The sequence below is a fragment of the Vipera ursinii genome, assembly GCF_947247035.1.
Source record: "Vipera ursinii genome assembly, chromosome: 6".
Taxonomy (NCBI): domain Eukaryota; kingdom Metazoa; phylum Chordata; class Lepidosauria; order Squamata; family Viperidae; genus Vipera; species Vipera ursinii.
Genome location: NC_139515.1, coordinates 35,136,466 through 35,160,015, shown reverse-complemented (window position 1 = coordinate 35,160,015; position 23,550 = coordinate 35,136,466). Strand labels below are relative to the sequence as shown.

The window sequence follows — 23,550 nt, the reverse complement described above, 5'->3', positions numbered from 1 at the left end:
CCGCGAGTCCCACTTCTTCCCCCACCCACTAGGGGAGCCCTTTGTAGAGCTTCAGCCAGTAAAACAACACTCCGTTTTTCATCCTTTTTAACCCCCTTGGCTGTTACTTCTGATCTTGAAACATAGGTTTTATAAACTACTTCCAACAATTTTCCAATTGTGTCAGGTGAAGCTCCCTCCAACTTCTGCAATTTGCGACTAATGTCTGGAGCACTCTGTCCAATAAAGAGCATGTTCACCAAACAGGAATTTTCTGGAGCTTCTGGATCCAAATCACTGTATTTTCTGAAGGCTTGGTAGAGGCGCTCATGGAAGTCACTGGGGCTCTCTGGTGCCAATTGATGAACTTCATAGATTTTGCCCAAATTCTTCTGTTTAGGGATAGCAGTCTGCAATGCAGTGACAAGAAGGTCTTCAAAGCCTTTTAAATATTCATATCTTTACTTTCATAAGTATCAATGACCCATCTAGGGTCAGTTTCAGGCCAAAGAACCTTCCTTTCTTCAGTTAATCTCTTTCCAGCAGTTCCAACCAGACGTCTCTCCTCCGATGTTAAAAAGACATCCAGCATGGCTTGAAGGTCTGCCCAATTAGGGTTATGTGTGTGTATGATAGACAGAACCAATTCAAATATTTATCTGGGGCTGCAGTATAGGAACCTAATCAGTCCTTCCATGCATAAAGATCAGATGTGGAGAAGGGGATACGAACCAGGACCTTATTACTGTCCCTCGTTCCTATAGCCACCTGCTCCGTGAGGGGATAAAGTCCCATATAAGGTGGTGGAGCGGAAGATAAAGCAGGAAAAGGTGGTGCTGTGGGAAGTTGCCACAACCCACAGTTTTTAAGTATCCATTTATTCCTTTGTAAAATCCAAAAAAGTGCATAATAATCCTGTTGATCATGATCCATGCCTCTTAGAGCATAATCTCCTATAGCTTCAAAAACTCCCAAATCTATGGAACCCCCTTTGGGCCAAAGAGTAGGCATATCCTGATGCCAAAGAGCATTGTATTTAATCAGAGTGTCAATTTTCATATCCCGACGGGTTTTGAGCTTATCAAAGTTCCTAATAACACACACTGTTTTATTCATTTTAATAGGCTTTCCCTGGGCTGAACACATGTATTCAAATTTCTCACACTACATGCACAGCCGGTTGGGTCACGAGATCAATCACTTCCCCTTGCTATGTGAGACCCCCGGTCAACGGTTTACCCTCACAGGGGCCCATGGGCAGCTGGAAGTGATATCACGCCTAGGCCTAGTCAACAGCAGGAAATTTATAAGGAACAACCACAAACCACATACCACTCACAACCCATTGGAGCACGAGAGTACAAGGCTAGCCCCCCTTGCTATGTGAGACCCCCGGTCAATGGTTTACCCTCACAGGGGCCCACAGGCGGCTGGAACAAGCCCTTCTGCTCAGCTCTGGACAACGGTGGGAAATAATTCAAGGAAACAGACACATGTATCTACACACACACCCACATACTCCCCTGGGCAAGCTTGTATAATGTACGCTTACCTTATATTCAGCCCTCCTGAATATGGAGGAACGAAGTGAAGGCAACAATCACAACAAAAAGAAGAAAAAAAAACAGTTCCTGTAGAAAAACCACAAGGAAGAGTCAAGAAGGGGGGCACTACCAGAAAACCCCAGAGCGCGCTCAGCGCTTTCCCCATCCTGAGCCCTCCAAGGACCAAGCACCTCTCCTGCCTGGCTCGCGAAAAATGATGTGCAGGTTCGGAGGTTTTGCTTGATAACAAAATACAGGAAACCAGAATTTGCCTTCAAAAATACATGTTTATTCAGCTGAATAGAGATGGGCTTTTCTAAAGCAAATGTGAAAAGCATCACATAGCAAAGATGTCTTATTTTTATACTATTTTGGTTATATAACCACTTCACCCAGCAAAGCTGGCACTCAGAAGATTAAGACTTCGCCCCTTAGGGCTGGCACACTATAGATAAGAAACTAGAAAGCAGAACTAACTAGCAGGTTCCCTTTTGGGTGTTTCCCCAGGACACCATCTGTCCCTGGGTGAGTTAGAACATTGGGTGTTTCCTTTGCTGTCCTTTCATGACCCAGCATTCAGAGGCCTGCAAGTGACCGGAGAAAGAGGGGCCATTGGACACATTCACTGTCCCCTAAGTCCTGGTCATCATGAGGTAGTGCAAACGAAGGTACCAACTCAGGTGTAACATTTTTACCCAAAGATTGGACAGAAGGCCTGAAGGTATGAAACTTTGGTTCAGGCTACAGCAGAGCTCTTAAGGCCTAAGCCTCTGACCCATGTCCTACTTCCCTCTCCTTGTCAGCCAACAACTGTGCTCAGCCATTAGTATTTTTATCTTGACCCAGACATATGCATCCTGTTGTCTTCCTCTGAGGCAACCATATATCACATGTAAACTCTTTTTGCTGAAAACTCCTTTTTCTGTTGTTTATCCACACTAAGCATATTTCACTTCTCCATATGATGTTATTGTTGTGATTCAGGGTCAGCCTGTGGGTTCGGCAGTTCGGTCGGACGACTCAGAGGAGGAGGGGGGTGTTGAAGACCTTGCTGAGGGGGTTGAAGATCTTGCTGATGATAGCCCTCAGGCAGGCCCCTCCCACTTGGTCACCATGGAGACCCAGCTGTGAGCCTGACAGTGTGGATGAAGATGACCCACAGCTGGCCCTGTTCAAGGACGCCCGACACAGGAGGCAGTCAAGTAGGAGTAAACAGAGGAAGGAGGCAGAGAGAAGCCACACCCTGAACTCTTTATAAGGGGAATGTGTGGGGAGGGCTGGTTTGCTGAAAGCAACCGCTCGGATAGTGTTTCAAAGCACCTGTATCTTGGTTCGTGTCTTGTTTGTTTTTGTAGTAATAAATTTGGCAGACGTAATTCCAGCCTCTTGCCGTTTGTAAAGGGGTTGCCTTTTCTGCAGGGCTGGTAGCAGGCTGGTACAGAACAGTTATCTACATTACCATATATTATTCCTCCCTATGTAACGCCTATACTATGATGTATGAATACCAGATGAATGTAACTGTATAAATGTATGCTGCTTTGGACCTTTCGGGGTTCAGACTCTTTCATGCTGAGTGCAGTTTGAACCTGCGCAAATAAACTTCCTACATTGAAGAGCTTGGCCTGGTCTCTGTCAATTTTTCCTACTTCAATCACATCCTTAAGACAGTGACTATATTAGCTTCCTCCATGCCTAAAGCTGTCAAACTAAAAGCCCTAATAGACTGGCTGCACCTGCTACCTCATCAGCCCGATGCTGGTGGGAAATTTAAGAATTCCGGTGAGGAGACTAAAACAACCAATCTCTTTTGGCCAGCTAGATGGGTCCATAGCAGGGGCGGGGGGTACCAGCTACCCTGGCCACCTTACCAGTTCACCTGTCCCTGGGGAACCATGAGGAAGACATAATGTTTGTAGTGATCCCAGGCATAGAATGCCCAATGATTTTAGGACTGGAATGGCTGAAGAAATGGAACCCCTGGGTAAATTGGAGGACAGCAGAACTCAACTTCCTGGAGAGGGAGCATAGGAGTTTAAACCCCCAAAGCATTCCCCCAACCCGAAGAAAGGAGACAGCATCAGTGGGGGAAGAGAAGGGGTTACCAGAAATACCAGAGGAATACAGGGACCTTCCTGAAGTTTTCAGTGAGGAACGGGTAGATGAGCTTCCCCCTCACCGGCCCACAGACTGTGCTATAGAATTCAAACCCGGGGCAAAACTCCCGAAGCCCAGGATGTACTCCATGAGCCCCAAAGAAGCAGTGGAGATGGAAAGATTCATTTAAAAAAACCTAGAAAGGGGATTTATTGAGCCTGCCAAACCCAAAGTGGCCGCTGTGGTCCTGTTAAGGGAGAAGGAGGATCGCACTATGCATTTGTTCATTGATTACTGTGCCCTTAACACAATTAGTGAATGTAATCTGTATCCCCTTCCCCTAATGAAGGATACGCTATCCCACCTATCGAAAGGAAGGATTTTTTTTTTACCAAACTAGACCTAAGAGAAGCATGCTACCACATTAGGATTAAGGGGACAAATGGAAGAATGCGTTCAATTGCCCAATGGGTTGCTACCAGTTAAAAATCCTGCCATTTGGAGTGCAAGGCCCCCCCGCAGTTTTTATGCAATTAATTAATGAAGTGCTAAGAGAGCATCTATATAAGGGGGTCCTGGTTTATCTAGATGACATTCACTGAGATCAAAAAGGAGCATGTTAACCTAGTCAAAACCATTCTGAAAAAATTGCGGGCTACCCACCTATATGTGAAATTATCGAAATGTGAATTCCACCAGGAAAGAATAGACTACCTGGGGTATTGCTTATCCCCACAGGGCAGTATTAGAATGGGCACCCTCCTGTACAAGGAAGCAATTGCAAAGTTTCCTGGGGTTTGCAAACTTCTACCGCCAATTCTTCCCTTCGTTTGCCCAAATAGCTCTGCCCCTCACAAACTTGTTGAAAATGAGGGGGGGTCTCCAGTGAAACGCAGCCAGCCCCTGAAGTGGACAATGGAATCTCAAGCAGCATTTGAGAGGCTAAAGAGGCTTTTTTCTGCTGAACCTGTACTGAGACACCCAGATCCCGATAAACATTTTGTAATACAGGCAGACGCGAGTGATGTGTTGGTGGAAGCTGTATTATTACAGGAAAATGATGAGGGGGCATTGCAACCATGTGCATATACATCCAGGAAACTCACGGAGACAGAACAATGTTGGGCCATGTGGGAAAAGGAGGCGTATGCTGTGAGATGGTCATTACTTGCATGAAACCATTTCCTTGAAGGAAATAAAATCCCCTTCCAGGTCTGGATAGACCACAAAAATTTGGAAGCACTAAAAATATCCAGGAAACTCATCTTAAGCAAGCCCGCTGGTCCCAACATTTTCACCAATTCCGTTTCACTTTCAAACACTTACGGGGGAAAGAATTTCTTGGCAGATGCATTATCTCAGATGCCTCAGTATAACAGCACATGGGTCACTGACTCTAAACCACTTATACCCGAACAACAAATGGCAGCACCAGTCACCACCAGGACCCAAGCTAAAATAAAGCCGTGGGTGGATAGCCAAACTGGAATAAAATTCTGAAAGTCTTTGGAAACTGATGGATGGTTCCAGAAAAACAGACGTGTGCAGAATCAAAGTTGGACTACACTGCGTGGGGGAGAAGTTATACATACCTGCCACCCAGAGGATCAATTTCATGCAGTTGTGCCATGATAAAAAATCAGCAGGATATTTTGGGTTTGTAAAAACCCTACACTTAACTAAAAGGCAATTTTGGTGGCCATCCATGAAAAAGGACATAGAAAGCTACGTGGCATTTTGGAAACAATTTTTATCCCTTTTAGGAACCACCCAAGGACTGTGGTCTAGTCATCATCCTCAGATGGATGGATCAACTAAATGTTTGAACTCAGTATTTCAGCAATATTTAAGATGCTTTATTAATTTCCAGCAAATAAATTGGACGGACCTACTCCCTTTCGCAGAAGTGGCATATAATAATGTAGTCTATTCCAGCACAGGTTACACTCCTTTTCAAATAGCTACCGGTCGAAGTTTCAACGTTATGCCAGAACTAACCCAAAACAAACCAGTAATCCCATCAATGAAGGAATGGATTGCACAATTACAAAACACTTGGCCAATCATTAGGAAAGCTTTAGATGAAGCTAGGCAAGCATACAAAGTACAAGCAGACAAAAAGAGAGTCAGTCCCACACCATTCAGGGTGGGAGAGATGGTATATTTATCCACAAAATACCTTAAATCCCTACAACCCTGTAATAAACTCAGACCAAAATACATTGGACCTTTTCCAAGTAAAAGAATCATAAACCCAGTAACAGTAGAATCAGAATTACCCAAAAATCTTAGGCATACACCTATTTTTTCACTGCAGTTTGCTAAAAAGGGAACAACAGTCACCCCTATGGGGAAAAACCCCTCCCCCCACCTCCTATCATGGTTGAAGGAGAACAACAATTCGAGGTAAAAAAATCCTGGATTCTGGGAAACACCATGGAGCAATTCAATACTTAGTAACTTGGAAACACCTCCCCTCCTCAGAAAATGAGTGGGTCAATAAATATCACATTAGAGCACCCAAGTTGCTTGTTTCATACAGAATATCCTAACAAACCGGGCTAACATTTATATTTTGTTTCCTCTACAGGTGGACCTCTCTTTTTTTTAAAGGAGGGCAGGATGTCAGAACCCATTTTTATTTCATTTCTAACTCCCTCTCTGTGCAAACCCAAATCTCACCCCCCCCTTACCAGATTCTGCCATTCCTAAGGAGGAAAGAGAAGACAGTGTTTATTGCCCCATCTCTTTCCCTTAGATGTACCGTTTGTTTATTCAGCCTGCCTGGTGGCCATCACCAAAGACTGATGGAAGAAACCCTCTCCCTCTGAACTTCGAACAACAAAGAAAAGGGGTGGGGAGAATTCTGGCTCTTGCAATGAAAGGAAATCCTCTCCCTATCTGATTCACAAACAAACAAGAATGGTGGGGGGAATTTGGTTTGCATCTCCACATGGAATGTGAAGGGGAGGAAGTAATAATGTTGCAAATGTACTGGTGGTTCTCCTTTTTCCCACGAGGGGTTTGATACCTGAAACTTGACTGATCCGGGACTGACCAAATGGACTGAGGAGTGGGTTTATTACTTGGGGACACTTTAAAAGTATCGATCTCTGAAACAGCTTCAGATCCTGTCTATTATATCCACTGTCATCTATGTTTTAGTAAAAGTTCCTGCTTGGACAATCTTGTCTCCAAGTGTTTTTTCTTTCCTAAGATGTGGATTGGGGTGCGTTCTGACATTGGTACCTGTTTGCTAAAATTTACTTTGTACTTTCACAGACATACAAAATAACTTGAATCACTCACGCACTTGTTCCCAACTGAGGTTCCAGTATTTGCTAATTCGGTGTTCAGGTCAACTATATAGAATGTAACTACTGAAAATAATGAAAATTGGCTGTATAAATACTTAGCATGCTTTCAAATTTGCAGAAATTTGTTTTGTATATATTGGGTTAATCATCAGCTTTATTTAGGGATTACTAAAAATTATAATCTGACCAGGGAACATTCAAACTTTTCCTATATATATGTCATGTTTTATATTTTTGAAATTGGCCTTTTAACCAACTTCACAGTGCTTTATAAATGATTTGGAAAGTAATAGGGAAGGTCATATTTACATTTAAAGTAGTTTAAAATTATGGGAGAGAGAATCTGTTGATTGAACACACATGGAAACAGTAGGAAAACCTGGACTTTGCTACTAACAATTATTCAAAAGTCTGTATTGGCAGAATCACTGTGCAAAAGTGTAGTGAAATGCTATTGGCACACTATGCAGTAGATAGTAGCAACCAACTCATGTGATTATGAACAATCACACTGACTGCTAAAGGCTACTAATACTGCTGATAGCTTAAAATTGTCCAAACTATTTCTTTAAAATCAGTTTTAACCAGCAAAACACAAGTAATTTCTCTTTATGAGGGAAATGGGTGGTCAAAAATGTGATAAATAAATAAAAACAATTCTGTTCTTTGAATTATAGCAGTAAAAATAGATAACATAATTTCTATATCCAAATCAATACTTATCCAGATATATTATGAACAATGATTTTAATATGCTTTAAATATTATTTCCACTTCTGTAAAGCTTGGATTTTCTGCCAGATGTGTATGGTTTGCAAAGAACTACAAGAGTGAATTTTAGCAATCTGACCTATGTCCAGGAGCCATGGAAATACATAGCTTAAGTACTTGTAAGTAGGTTTATTTGTGGCCCCATATTTAGTAACATGTCAATGGGTAGTTTTAAGTGTGCCTAATTATGTGCAGATGTATACTCCTAACAGCTTATTCACTAAACAGTATAAGTGTATAAGTATAAATATAAATATAAATATAATATGCTAAGCTTGTAAGCCGCCCTGAGTCTTCGGAGAAGGGTGGGATATAAATGGAATTAAAATAAATAAATAAAATAAATAAATATAGGCATATTTAATTAGCAGAAATAATATAATATTAACTCTAAAGGAGAATATTTGTAGCTCAGGGTTGAAATAATGGGTCCTTAATGCTCTATGACCTTGATTGTTTCCTTACAGACGTTTCGTTACCCAAACTAGGTAACATCATTGCTACTAGCACTAAACATGATTTTGAATAAAAATAAAATGTAAATATAAGTTTAACTCAAAAATTATTTTCTTAGAGATTCTTTGTATTTTGAGAGATCTTTTATAAAATACTATATTTTTCTCCATACAAGAAAAATAATTAAAGATAGATGAGAAGTCTTCCCGAAAATTCCTGACTTGGTAATGTACCACTTGCCCAACCAAGTGCATAATTCTTTCCAAACCAGTTACGGATCTTTCAGAGAGGCATAAAACAGTTGTGATAAAAGGAAGGCCTTAATCATCTACAGTCATGGCTGAAATTGTTGGCACCCCAGAAATTTTTCCAGAAAATCAAGTATTTCTCACAGAAAAGTATTGCAGGAACACATGTTTTGCTATACACAGGTTTATTCCCTTTGTGTGTATTGGAACACAACAAAAAAGGGAGGAAAAAAAGCAAATTGGACATAATGTCAAACAAAACTCTAAAAATGGGCTGGACAAAATTATTGGCACCCTTTCAAAATTGTGGATAAACAAGATTGTTTCAAGCATGTGATGCTCCTTTAAACTCACCTGGGGCAAGTAACAGGTGTGGGCAATATAAAAATCACACCTGAAAGCAGATAAAAAGGAGAGAAGTTCACTTAGTCTTTGCATTGTGTGTCTGTGTGTGCCACACTAAGCATGGACAACAGAAAGAGGAGAAGAGAACTGTCTGAGGACTTGAGAACCAAAATTGTGGACAAATATCAACAATCTCAAGGTTACAAGTCCATCTCCAGAGATCTAGATTTGCCTTTGTCCACAGTGCACAACATTATCAAGAAGTTTGCAACCCGTGGCACTGTAGCTAATCTCCCTGGTTGTGGACAGAAGAGAAAAATTGATGAAAGGTTGCAACGCAGGATAGTCCGGATGGTGGATAAGCAGCCCCAAACAAGTTCCAAAGGAATGCAAGCTGTCCTGCAGGCTCAGGGAGCATCAGTGTCAGCACGAACTATCCATCAACATTTAAATGAAATGAAACGCTATGGCAGGAGACCCAGGAGGACCCCACTGCTGACACAGAGACATAAAAAACCAAGATTACAGTTTGCCAAAATGTACTTAAGTAAGCCAAAATCCTTCTGGGAAAATGTCTTGTGGACAGATGATACCAAGATAGAGCTTTTTGGTAAAGCACATCATTCTACTGTTTACCGAAAACGAAATGAGGCCTACAAAGAAAAGAACACAGTACCTACAGTGAAATATAGTGGAGGTTCAATGATGTTTTGGGGTTGTTTTGCTGCCTCTGGCACTGGGTGCCTTGAATGTGTGCAAGGCATCATGAAATCTGAGGATTACCAAAGGATTTTGGGTCGCACTGTAGAGCCCAGTATCAGAAAGCTGGGTTTGCGTCCGAGATCTTGGGTCTTCCAGCAGGACAATGACCCCAAACATACGTCAAAAAGCACCCAGAAATGGATGGCAAGAAAGCACTGGAGAGTTCTGAAGTGGCCAGCAATGAGTCCAGATCTGAATCCCGTTGAACACCTGTGGAGAGATCTTAAAATTGCTGTTGGGAAAAGGCGCCCTTCCAATAAGAGAGACCTGGAGCAGTTTGCAAAGGAAGAGTGGTCCAAAATTCTGGGTGAGAGGTATAAGAAGCTTATTGATGGTTATAGGAAGTGACTGATTTCAGTTATTTTTTCCAAAGGGTGTGCAACCAAATATTAAGTTAAGGGTGCCAATAATTTTGTCCAGCCCATTTTGGGGGTTTTGTTTGACATTATGTCCAATTTGCTTTTTTTCCTCCCTTTTTTGTTGTGTTCCAATACACACAAAGGGAATAAACCTGTGTATAGCAAAACTTGTGTTCCTGCAATACTTTTCTGTGAGAAATACTTGATTTTCTGGAAAAATTTCTGGGGTGCCAACAATTTCCGCCATGACTGTAGGTTTATTTAATTATCTGTTTTCTTTATGTTTTTAATTGTTTCAACTTTGGAGTAGATTTTATAAGCAGATCAGGATCTGTTGGAATAGAGGGTCATAGCAAATTTAACTAACTATATAATTTTACAGACTGCCCATGGTCTTATGAATTAGGCAGCTGTAACAATTTCAAAAAAGGGACACGGTGGCTCAGTGGGTTAGGATGCTGAGCTTGTCGATCAGATGGTCGGCAGTTTGGCGGGTCGAATCCCGAGTGTCGCGTAACAGAGTGAGTGCCTGTTACTTCTGCCAACCTAGCAGTTCAAAAGCATGTAGAAATGCAAGTAGAAAAATAGGGACCACTACGGTGGGAAGGTAACAGTGTTCCATGCGCCTTTGGCGTCTAGTCATGCCGGCCACATGACCATGGAGATGTCCTCGGACAACTGCTGGCTCTTCGGCTTTGAAACAGAGATGAGCACCGGCCCCTAGAGTTGGAAACAACTAGCACACATGTGCGGGGGAACCTTTACCTTTAACAATTTCAAATAAATAAATAACCCTCTCTCTATTTAAATAAAGCAGATATAAAATCTGATTCTCTCAGGGAATCTACTAAGAACTATTGTTTGTTAATAACTAGGGCAACCCAATACCACTAACCCTAACCCAATACCACTGGTCCCAGTAATGAGAGCTAATGGGTTGTAGCAGCAATGGTGTTGATAAGTGAGAGACCCAAGTTCTAATACACTTATTTTCAGAATATTTATCCTATGAGGATAAAACTTAAAGACTCCTATAGAACATTGAAATGAATATAAAGTTCATTTATATAAATTATATAAATTTCATATAAATGGAATTTTTTGTAGCTGACAAGAAGGTTGCTGTTCTTCTAAATAAAGGGGCTGCTGGCATCTTTAGGCTTGATCTATTCTTAACTGCCTTGATTGTGAATTGCATTTATGAATTGTATTGTATTAGTAATGAGTAGAGGGAGCATTTTAACTATTACTTTTCTGATTGACATATAATGAATCAATATCATTACCGTGATTAAACATGAAACTATTATTGCATTTGGAAGCTTCAACTGCTGCAAGATGCAGCAGCACAAGTTTAAATGGCACTGGTTATTTGGTGCATTCTACACCCCTATTTTGTATGCTGAATTGCTTACCAGTGTACTTTGGAGTACAGTTCAAGGTAATGGTTTAAAACCCTTCATGACTTGAGACTGAATTACTTGAGGGACCATCCCTTGCAGGATGGACATGCCTCAGATTCTATCAGCTAAGGATGCTAGTTGGTGGGGCTCAGAAGGTGTGTCTTTTCTACTATAGTGCCCCCTCTCCCGAATATTCTCCTTCTGGATATTAGGATGGACTCAACCTTACTGGTCTTTTGTAAGACTCAGTAGATCTGGTTTGGTGTTCAGGCCTGGGTACATGAAGGGATCCATATCCTGGATACATTATTTTTTGTTGCCTATATAATTTCCGTTGCTATGGATTTTAATTTTGTATTTATTGTTACTGGATATTTAATTTTCTAGAAAATTTTAATTTTTGCCTAGAAAACATGTAATATAAAATCTTTCCCTGGTGAAGTACAATTATTAGTGACTTCACAAACATATTCATTTAGTTTTCATGACAACAATACAGAATTGCCACTGAATTCTTTTTGTACTTTTTTAAAACTTACACTTGAATACTGCCTTGGAATTTCCTAATATTCTCCCATCCAGGTACAGTTATTACTGAGTCAATTTATTCTCAGCTTTTCAAGATCAGCCAACTTTAGCCAAGGGCTGCTACCTAGTTTGGAAGAAAATATATAATATTGTTCTGATTTAATTAGGATATACTTGATTCCTTTTCTTTTATGAATAATAGTAATTATTCTCACTCTTAAGCATTACTAGAGATTCACAATGCATTGTATGCAGTCATATATGTCTGCTTGGAAATGTCAATAGTTATATATCTCTATGCTTAGAAATAGAGACTAATTAAGTTAACTGAAGTTTCCTTGGAATAGATTTACAAACATGGGAATATGCTCTGTTAACACAAAAAGATTTATAGCAGGACTGAAAAGAAAAGCAATGGTTAAATATACCGTAGTTTCCGGCGTATAAGACGACTTTTTAACCCATGAAAATCTTCTCAAAAGTCAGGGGTCGTCTTATACACCAGGTGCTGAAACTTTAGGGACAGGGCTGGCTGGAAAACCTGGAGCGGATCTTCCATTTAGTCTGTGCAGGGAAAGCGGGACCAATTGGAGTAGAAGCTGCAGTCTGTGATTTTTTACAGGCTGGGGTCTGGAAGTCTTTCCTTCTAAAGTTGAAGGGCAGCTGTAGGCAGGTGGGGAATGCAAGAGCAACTTGAAAGGCAGGTGGGGAATGCCGTAGCCAGAGCAGCTGCTTAGCTCTAAGGACACATTTGACTCAGGAACTGGGCGGGCTGGCTGGAAAACCTGGAGCGGATCTCCCATTTGGTCTTTTTTTTTAAAATCCCATTTATATCCCGCCCTTCTCCGAAGACTCAGGGCGGCTTACAATTTAAAGCACAAATCAATGTGCTTAGCAATAGCCTTCATTCTATGTATATGCCTGCTTATTAGAGCTTCCCCCCCCCACAAGCAGCATTATTACAAAGTCAGCTTATTGCTCCCAACAATCTGAGTCCTCATTTTACCTACCTCGGAAGGATGGAAGGCTGACTCAACCTTGAGCCTGGTGGGATGAGAACCTGCACTAATTGCAGGCAGCTGGTGTTACTTAAGGCTCTGCGCAGGGAAAGCTTTAGAGTGAATTAGGAAAAGTGAAAAAGTGAATTAGGAAAATAGGAAACGGTTGCTGGAATTGGGTATGTGTAGTTTAACGAAGAGAAGGGTGAGGGGTGACATGATAGCAGTGATCCAATATCTCAGGGGCTGCCAGAAAGAAGTGGGAGCCAAGCTATTCTCCAAAGCACCTGAAAGCAGGACAAGAAGCAACGGATGGAAACTAGTCAAGGAGAGAAGCAACCTAGAACTAAGGAGAAACTTCCTGACAGTTAGAACAATTAACCAGTGGAACAACCTGCCTCCAGAAGTGGTGAATGCTCCAACACTGGAAGTTTTTAAGAAGAGACTGGACAGCCATTTGTCTGAAATGGTATAGGGTTTCCTGCCTTAGCAGGGGTTGGACTAGATGACCTCCAAGGTCCCTTCCAACTTATTATTATTATTATTATTATTATTATTATTATTATTATTATTATTATTATGTTTAATCCACTTGCACTGTTTTATGTTTACATGTTTGATGACAAACAGCCTTATGTTTATAAGTGACAGTTTTCCTACTAAGTACCTGCATGTCATAAGCATTTGAATTAAAATTACCATATTAAAATCAAATCTGATGTTTTTTAATTTTTATTTGGTGTGCGTTGGAAGAGGGGTAGTCTTATACGGTGAGTATAGCCCAAACCCTATAATTTAACAGGAAATGTAGGGGGTCGTCTTATACGCCCAGTCGTCTTATACGCCGGAAAATACGGTACCGTATTATTCTAGACATTACTTGCTCATATTAGTCAAATCAGAAATGTGTACTTATGGAGGATTGGACAGTTAGAAACATCAGATCTGCAGGCTTTTCTTTCTCTGCATTCTAATTACTATTTAATTGTACCATTGAAAGTCATGCAACTTTCCAAGGTAGAATGACATAACAATGATTGGGCATTATTTAGAAAATACTGTCTAGCAAGACAGAAGAGCAGGAAAAATAGCAACTCTAAATATATTCATAGGTCGATGTTGTATAGGTTTATTTATCCAAATATTAGTTTGTAAAAATAATAATGTAAAAAATTACTGCATATACTAATGAAACTTTCTTATGTATGTACAAACAGGAAACCTCGACCTGTCTCTCAGCTGGTTGCACAACAAGTTACCCAGCAATTTGTGCCCCCAACACAATCAAAAAAAGACAAAAAAGACAAAGTAGAAAAAGAAAAAAGTGAAAAAGAAACTACCACCAAAAAGAACAGTCATAAGAAAACCAGGTAAAATTTATGCTGTTTGGGGTGGTTCAAAATACATAAATAAATATTAAATATTAATCCTGTAAAATTCTTAGAAAAAGGTAATAAAAGCCAACAACTATGTTGATCGAACAGAGAAAATAAATAAAATGTGTGAAATAAAAAGATCTGTAAACTTTCCCATATTGTCTATCCTTGGGGTTTTTAAACTGTATGTTCACAGGGACACTGCAGGATATTTTGTATTTTCAGGGAAAACATACAATACTCAAGATCTATCAAATACTGCAGAAACTACTACCTTAAATAGGTCAGGGTTCTGGCCTAGAAGTGTCATGAAAACAACTGAGACACTAAGTGATTTGTGAACCAAAAATCTGGGAACCTATGGTCTATACCAGGGGTAGGCAAACCAAAACACTCAAAGAGCCACTTGGACCCGTTTCCCACATAAAAGAAAACACTGGGAGCTGCAAAAATCTTTTGACATCTAAAATGAAGATAACACTGCATATATTGTTTTTTACCTTTATGCTATGTATAAAAAAACTATAGTGTGCTGCATTTATGAAATCAATGAACTGCTACCAAGAAAACAATTTTTTATTTCTGCATGCAACAAAAGCATTTTGAACTCCAAAAAAAAAAGACACTGGGTTGAAGGTTACTTTCAAATAAAATAGTCAAATGTCTATTTTGAGTCCTCCACGTATTTATGAAATAAAAAGCCGGTGCAAACTATAAAAACTACAAACAGAAAAATGGAAAAGAAAAAAATTGGGGGTGGGAGGTGAAAAGGACAGAAGAGGGGAAAAAAAACCTTTCTCCTTCATCCCAATAGGTAAAAACAATTTTAGTAGCTTATCTACCATCTTTAAATACAGCATAATTATCCCCATATCTCACCTCTTAATTAAAAAAAATCAAAATATTTCATTAAACGTTCTTTACTAAAAGTCCACTAAGGACAACCACATATATTCATATTTTCTCCCTCCCTCCCTCTCTTTCTGCCCTTGGTCTGCCAGTCCTTTTCCCCCACTCAGTGTGTTTGTGTTGTGTGTGTGTGTTTGAGACAGAGAGAGGCACTTGCACTTCCCTTCTCTCTCTCTCTTTCTCTCTGTCTGTCTCTCCTTAGCTGCATAAGAATGTCTGCGGTATGTCAGTTTGTTGGAGAACAAGCCAGCCAGCTGGCCAAGTGAGGAGAGAGAGAAAATGAAAGGCAGACGAGGAGAGCTCCCCCCTCCCTCTCCAAGGCAAGCTGCCCTCCTCTCCATCCTGCGCCCCTTCTCCCAAGAGATTGGCTGGCGGTTTGTCAATCATCGCTCTTCCTCCTCCTCCTCCTCCCCCCCATTCTTCTTCTGGGTTAGTGCAACAAGTGAACCTGGCTGTGTCTTGCGTAGCTGGCAAACCATGGTTAAAACGAGACTTGTGAGCTGAACCAGAGAGCCCAATTATTACTCCTCACTTGTTTGTGGCTCAGAATGTGGGGGAGTCCAGCAGGTTGCAAACTGTGATTTATAGCTCAGTCTGGGGGTATGAACCCAGCCGGCTCTGGCAACAAATGCTCATTAATCAAGTCAGTGGCTTACCCACAGGAGCAAAGCTGGCCATTGTGGGGGCAGCTCTAAGCATCCTGGTTTCCCCCAGTCTTCCCCCGCCGCTCCTGTTCCCCACGACCCCCATGGCACGATCCCTAAAAAGGAAGCAAACTCTTCCCTTCTCCCTCCCGATTTGATTTCATAATCCCAGCCACTTTTGCTTTTTTAAAAGAAAAAAGAAAAAAGATTTTTTAAAAAAGGAGTGAGGGGAATAGGGCAGAGAAGAGAGTGAGAGAGAGAAAACGAAAGGCAGACGAGGAAGGCTCCCCCTCCCTCTCCAAGGCAAGCTGCCCTCCATCCTGTGCCCCCTCTCCCAAAGAGATTGGCTGGCATCCTTGTCCCCCCCATTCCAGCTTGAGCACAGAGTTTGTACCAGAAGAAGAAGAAACAGGCCGCTTTCCCCCCACCCTCTTTTTTTCTTCCTTCTCCCATCACTTTTTCGGTGCGCGTTTGCTGGGAGCCCACCAGATTTGAGCATCTTGGATTCCGACTCTTCCTTCCACACACCCCGCCCCCATGCATCCCTTATTCCTTCCCCACTCCTCGCTCCACCCCGACACCAGCACATCTCACCCCCTTTTACCCATCCTTTCCATGAGCATGTGGGGGCGTGCCTAGCTTGCAATGGGACCGGCATGGAAGGTGATGGCACTGCTGCCGCCGCTACGAAGAAGATAGCAGCCCTGGCACCCAGGCGCAGCAGCCGGAAGGGTGGCTGAGCGCCCCCCGCACCCCTATTAAGCTCTCTGCTCCCTCCCTCCCTGAGCCCAGGAACATCCCCCCTTCCCCATTATTCTGAGCGCCATTGCGAAGCTTTGGTGCAAGGCGCAAACCCTGCACGGTGTCAAGCTTGGGGTGTTTTTTTGAATGTGGCATAAAATCAGGAAGGGGGGGCTGGCTGGCTGCAAAAACTCCCCTCTTTTGCCTGTTTATCCCCCTTCTGCCTTCCCAAGAGGAAAACAGCATCTCCCCCAAATTCTCTTTCCAAACTAGCTGTTGGTGAGAGCCGAGGTGATGCGATGCCCACCTGACTTGTCTCCTGCTGGCTACCTGCGCGCCAACCCCGATGCCGCTACTTCAGTCTTTTTGGGTAGCCCCTGGCCTGGCCAGGAAGGGAACCTCTGGGGACAGTGTCCCAGAAGGGGGCCTGAGAGCCTGGGCAGGCAGCGAGCTTGTGATCGCGCTCAGAGAGAGACTGAGACAGGCACTTGCACTTCCCTTCTCCCTCCCTCCCTCTCTCTCCTCCCCCCCCCTTCTGCTCACCTCACATTCTTCTCTGACAAGCTGATTGGCCTGGCTTTAAATTGGCTCGCCGGCTGGGGATCGCAGGCCAGCCACGTGCACCTCAGATGGGGCCAGCCTGGGAAAGGGGAATCCTGGCCGCCAGGTATTGGGGCGCCTGGGCTCAGGGCAAGTCCGCATGGAGAGAGAGAGAGAGAGAAGGAAAGCACAAGTGCTTCTCTCTGTCTCTGTCTCTCTGCAAATGGCGGAGGAGGCTGGGAGCCACAGGAGCAGGCTGAAAGAGCCGCATGCGGCTCCTGAGCTGTGGGTTGCCGACCCGTAGTCTATACTAAATAAAACTATATTTATGCTTATCTGAAGCTCAACTCAGTATATATTTATGTGTGTAAACATTGGGCCTTGCTAGTTTACATTGGTATCTGTTTAGTTAGGCTATTCCACAATGATTAAAAAAACTAAATTTGATGAGTCTCAGTCATCCCTTATCTTGTGGCTTCACAAAGTGAACTAAGCCAAGGTTTATTGAATAAACCATACCACAATAAGCATATAAGTTCCATTACAGCTTAGGACATTTTATAACCTCATTCCCAGTTTTGCTACCAAATGTGGTGCATGAGTAACATAAATTATGTTTCAGAAGTTTTGACCCAGGTTCTTCATTTCCCAAATACATTTTAACTAAAAAACCCTTACATTTTTGCTCCTTGAATAACTGGATTTGCCTCATGCCATCCCATACAGACACTTAGTAGCTTCAATAATACAGGCACGGGAATGTGTCCATCATTAAATAAAATTTTGGGGGATGAATTAAGGGAATTATTTAAACATGTCTTTAGTAAAGATAATTTAACTTTTATTAGATTTAATAAATTTGGTTGATTGTCATTATGGTAATTCAGCCTAATTGGTTTTTTGAACAATAGAACTAGAGATTCATGTCTTATTATGCTTTGTAATGGATATTTGCTGTATGAAGGATTATATCAATTTTTATATGAACTCAAATTTGATGCTGACCAGATGTTTTAGATCTAGTTTCCCTTAGTTCCATCTAACAGAAATTTCCATAATGGCTGGGAATGAAAATTTGTAGATGATAACTTCTTGAAGAGGGGATGGACGACTGCCTTTTTCAGTATAGACAGAACCATTCAGTCAAGGATTACAGACAGTGTCCACTTACAACCACAATTAGGCCCAGAATCTGAGTCATTGAGCAAAGTATTGTTAACTGAGACACCATGTAACTGTTTCACTCAACTATTACAATCCCAATTCACCCAGTTGTGCCTATTAAACAGATAATTGATCATTAGTTGAAACACGAAATGGGTAGGGTCTCCCAAGCTTGGTGAGTTGGGTAGAGGGCATAGACCTCCCCCCCCCAGGAAGCTTGGGCCCTTTCTCCATATCACCAGGGAGAAGGGTTGTGAGAACAATAGCATTCACTATTAGTGTTTTCACCAGATTTGAGGTTCATTTTCCAGCACACCAAGGGATGTTCTCAGTTCACTGGAGGTACGGGCCTCAAATCTGGTAAACACTAGTGAACACTATTGTTCTGGAATACAGTAATGTTTTCTCTGGAGAGGCATAAAACCTGGCATTCACTAGTATTTTCTCTTCCAGAGTGTAAACTGCTACCAAACACCAGCATTCCAAAAGGGTCAGAGCTCTAGCCTTCACTACCATTTTTTGCCATGTTTGAATTCTATTACCCCAGCATGTCAAAGGATTTCCTCTCCCGTCCATGCAAGGAGAGAAAATTCTCTTGTGCTGGGGGAACAGGCCACAAATCTGATGAAAATACTAGTGAATGCCAGCATTCTGAGCCATTTTCCCCTTTGGAAGGGTGGAGATGCCAGCATTTGCTAGTGTTTTCTCCTCCTGAGGGACTGAAAGAGATATTTGCTATTGTTTTTGCCAGATTTGAGCTCCTTTTCTCCAGCATATGGGAGGATTTCCCTTCCCTGCATGGAAGGGAGGAGAAATCCCTCAGTGGGCTGGAGTAATGAACCTCAAATCTAACATCCCCACCACTTGCAAACTTTCTTGCTGGATTCTCCATTGACGTTTTGGAAAAATGAGCAGAGAAAATTGCACACTTGGCAACTGGTCATAAATGCCCAAACTGTGATCATATGGGTGGGTGGGGAAACAGTATGTTCCTTTATAATGCTGGAAGTGCTTTATGGGCTGTAAAGCTTCCATTCCAAGGTTGTCATGATTGTGAACTGCCATTTAAACGACAGATCATATGTTAAGGATTACCTGTAATTTATCATTGCCTGGACCCAACCACATATAATCTCCCAGGGTAGACATAGATCTAATATACAGATTGCTGAGCTTATGCCTGTATACCTGTTCATGACCAACAGGCTCAAACTCTTGCCTAGTCAGATCATACTTCTGTTCACTCCACAGGAGCTGCCCAGAGTTTAGATCAGAACAGTTCTAAACTATGTTATCTGTCAAATGCTTCAAATATTCCTCATATGTTTCTCTGGCCTCTCCTTTCCCAGTGAAATTTTGCCTATCTTGTGTTCCATAGTATCTGTCAGCAGCAGGATAGTTAAGGCATCAGGTTAGAAACCAGGAAACTGAGTTCTAATGCCACTTTAGGCATGAAAACTGACTGGGTGACTTTGGGCCAGTCACTCTCTTTCAGCCAACTCACCTCGCATGGTTACTGTTGTAGGAAAGATAAGAGGAAGGAGTAGTACTTGGTATGTTTGCCATCTTGAGTTATTTATATAAATAATAAAGGTGAAATATAAATAAACAGATTATGAGGTTGTACCCTCTGGAATGAACTGCCACCGGAGCTGTGGACAACCCCTGACCTTTGGTCCTTCCGCCGTGACCTGAATAAAAAAAAATAATAAACCTTTATTGTCAAAGTACAACATGTGTACATTGAGATTAGCTGAGCCTCCCCCTGTGCTCTCTCCCCCCAACACACAGTGACAACAAACCCTCCATCCCACCACACTATGTGAACCAACTACACCACACACCGGCCTCCCAAGTCAACTCTGCATAAGATTATATCCCATTCAAAAGCCTAACAGCCCACGGATAAAAGCTGTTCTTCAGCCTGTTGGTACGGCTGGCTATATTCCTATATCTCCTACCGGATGGTAGGAGAGTAAAGAGATACCGTCCAGGGTGTGAGTCATCCCTGAGAATCTTCCTCACTCTTCCAAGGCAACGAGCCCTGGCGATGTCATCCAGTGGTGTCAGGGACCTGGTTGTTCCAACAAGCGGGCCTGGACTGACTACGGTTTTTTAATTAGGCTTTTACTGGGTTAAATTGTCTCGTAATCATTGCATCTATTGTTTAATTCTTTTTAAAAAAAAATACTCTATGTTTTTTTAATTTTTATTGTTGTGAGCCGCCCTGAGCTCAGGGAGAAGGGCAGCATATAAATTTAATCAAATCAAATCAAATCATAGGTCAGAAGCATAACACATGCCTATTATATCTAAAATCTCAGATTTAGTATTTGGCATTTCTATTTTAAATATTCAGGGATCAGGCTAACAAAGACATTTGCTTGACATAATTCAAAGATTCAATCAATTTTAGATGATCTTGCTAATGAATTGTATCATAATATGGGAGGTTCAAGTACTCTTTCTGATTCCAGAAAAATCTTTGAAACATTTTTTTGGGAACATTTTCTGAGTTTCCTCTTTCATTTGATTATTTATATTATTTTAGGCCCAGATTGAAAAATGTGGATCGAAGTAGTGCTCAACATTTGGAAGTTACTGTTGGTGATCTGACAGTCATTATTACAGACTTTAAAGAAAAAACTAAGTCACCACCTACTTCAAGTGCAGCTTCTGCAGACCAGCACAGTCAGAGTGGTTCTAGTTCTGACAATACAGAGAGAGGAATGTCCAGGTCATCTTCACCTAGAGGAGAAGCCTCATCACTGAATGGAGAATCTCATTAAAGTTTATTTACTTCAGTTTATTTAGTCTTTTCTTTCAAAAAATTACATATATACAACTTCTGCCAACAGTTACCACATTTTCATGACTTATCACCGTGCATGATTATGTTTACTCAAATATGATTTATGCAGTTTTTTTACAAGTAGTTCTGCAGTGCAATTAAATTGCACTGCAATCTACAAAACATTTTTAGATCAATTTTTTAATCTTCATATACAATAGTGCCATGAAAATGTGGTTTGAATGTTCTTGATGCAGTGTTAACTGGTAAGTCCATTTCCTCTCTTACTTTAGTGAATTTTAACAGAACTCTTGGATTCTGTGCTATTGGCATGTACTGAATGAATTAAAAAATAGTTCAAGCTGCATAAATATGCATTATTTGAGAATTGTGAATCATAGTTATATATGTATGCAAGTCAAAGATCAACTTAATCAACAATTGCTGCAAAAAACTTTTCGTAATGATTATCTTTAAAACACCTGCTGGTACTTGGTGTGGTTGAATAGGAAAATGTTATTAAATAAAACATTTTTATGAATTTTTGCCAATGTCCAACACATTTTACTGGATTATTGTAATTGAATAATGTTGCTAGCTTCTCCAATATTTTCCTCACACACTTAGAACATTTATTGTTAATGTTTACAAGCAAAAAAGTAAATATGTTACAAATATTGTTTAGCTTTATAATTCAAATATAGTATTACCTTGTCCTTATACACTGGTATTCTCTGTTATAGAACATAAATTTATTCTGAAATTATTAATCATTTTTTGGTTTTCTTAATTCTATATCTTAAAATTACTGCTGATAGCTTTAAAATCCCAAACATGAAGCCATCATAATTGGTATTGTCCACTTACTTTCTCCGAGATTTGCTCAGTGTTATAGTGATATACTGTTCAGCAGGAGGCTGGGATCCAAAGAGGCTTTTAATTTTATGTATGAGTTTAGTGATTTATTTTGTTTTGTTTGGGTTTTTTTTAGCCATAGTTCTTTGCACTGCACCAGAGAGCATTCCCAAAGATCTCCCAAGAAAATGGGTAGCGCAAGGGACTTCAGTTGGAGGAGGTGAACTTTAAAAGCAATGGTGCTGTGTATGTTTGGGTGTATGGGTGTGAAAAGAACCTGTGCAGCCTTTAGGATTCAGCCAGTGATATTAAATGTTGCACCAGAATAAGTAAGTAAGCAAATGTGGTATGTATTACATTTGTTCCTGTATCAGCCTTTTGCTTTTTAAAAAAAAAACTTTTATTAAATAATATAGTAAATCATAGGAAAAATGCAATTATTTGTTTTTGATAGTGGTGGATATTTATGCATTTAGCAATATAGAGATACAGAACAAAAAGATTTATAGTCCCATTCAGCATTATGTAAATTTTTCAATAAAATATTTTTATGAGTATAGGTTTTGCAATTTTGTTTACAATCAGTTAAATGTTTTAATGTACAAATTAATGATTAACTCTTTCACCTGTACTGTAGAATTAGAAATATAGTGGGAGGGAAGATGATTTATAACTTCTAAGGTTTTTATATATGATTGTCCATTTAAATGAAGGACATTCACTGATCAGAATGTAAACCCAGTCTAAAAATTATTTTAATTTAATAAGGCAATTAGCAAATCAGAACTTATACATTATAATTGACAGCACAAAAGTCTATACATTTCTACTCAGAAATGTCTCATTGAGTTCATAGTTTATAGCACTACAGCATCCTTAATCCTTGCATTTTTACTCAGCAGCCCAAACATAAGTGTGTGTGTGTGGGGGGGGAAAGGTTCATGACACGCGCACAATTATGTCATAATAATAATATCTTAAGTTGCTTATTTGTGTCACTTATCAGGTCAAAAAGTACATAATGGTAACTTTTGTATGATGACATCATCAACCATATTATTTTGGTACCTTCATAATTTACTGCAAATGCTTCTGGGCCTGAGGCTATTCCCCTAGGGCAGGGGTCGGCAACCTGAAACAGTTAAAGAGCCACTCGGAACCGGTTCCCTCACAAAAAAAACCTGGGAGCCACAAAAAAGAGTGTGCATGCGCATGCATGCGCTAAACAAGAGGCTGATCAGCGGCCCTGTGTATGCGTCCTCACGGGAGCTCTGGCAACTCCGTAAGGCCAGCCCCGAATTTCACAAGTGGAAATCGAGGGAGATTGCCAGGAACACAAGATCAGCGTTTCTCAGCCCGCGCTGATCTTACCCTTCTTGCAGTCTCCTCCTCTCTGTTTCAGCTTGCTTTCGGCTACTTTTCTTTCGGGGGATCCAGCCTCTGCCACACCCTTCTCTCAACAGCTGGATGCCCCGAAAGAAAAGCAGCCAAAGGTAGCAGCTCTGCAAGTCTCTGCCAAGAGAATGGGCGGCGGAGAGAGAATGGGGCGGCGGAGGCTGGATCCCCCGAAAGAAGTCTGCTGAGATGAGAGAACGGGGTGGCAAGCTGCCGAGAGAATGGGGCGGTGGAGCGCTCCGCCGAGAGAATAGGGCGGTGGAGGCTTGCCGCCTATTCTCTCGGCAGAGATTTCTTTCGGGGGATCCAGCCTCTGCTGCTCCCTTCT

General features: G+C 41.2%; 1 protein-coding gene across 3 annotated transcripts in view; it reads left to right on the top strand.

Moving 5' to 3' along the window:
- The window catches only part of YAF2 (YY1 associated factor 2), a 48,590-nt gene extending 25,241 nt beyond the window's left edge, over window positions 1-23,349 (top strand). The window contains exons 3-4 of one of the 3 annotated variants that reach the window (XM_083365232.1): window positions 14,025-14,177; window positions 20,733-23,349. In XM_083365232.1, coding sequence (XP_083221358.1) covers window positions 14,025-14,177; window positions 20,733-20,970 — 391 coding nt within the window. In that variant the 3' untranslated portion in view covers window positions 20,971-23,349. Of the gene's footprint in view, window positions 1-6,210; window positions 6,807-14,024; window positions 14,178-20,732 lie in introns of those variants that run through there. The other 2 variants (XM_083365231.1, XR_014492794.1) reach the window with 2 other exon arrangements.
- Window positions 23,350-23,550: the final 201 nt, after the last annotated feature.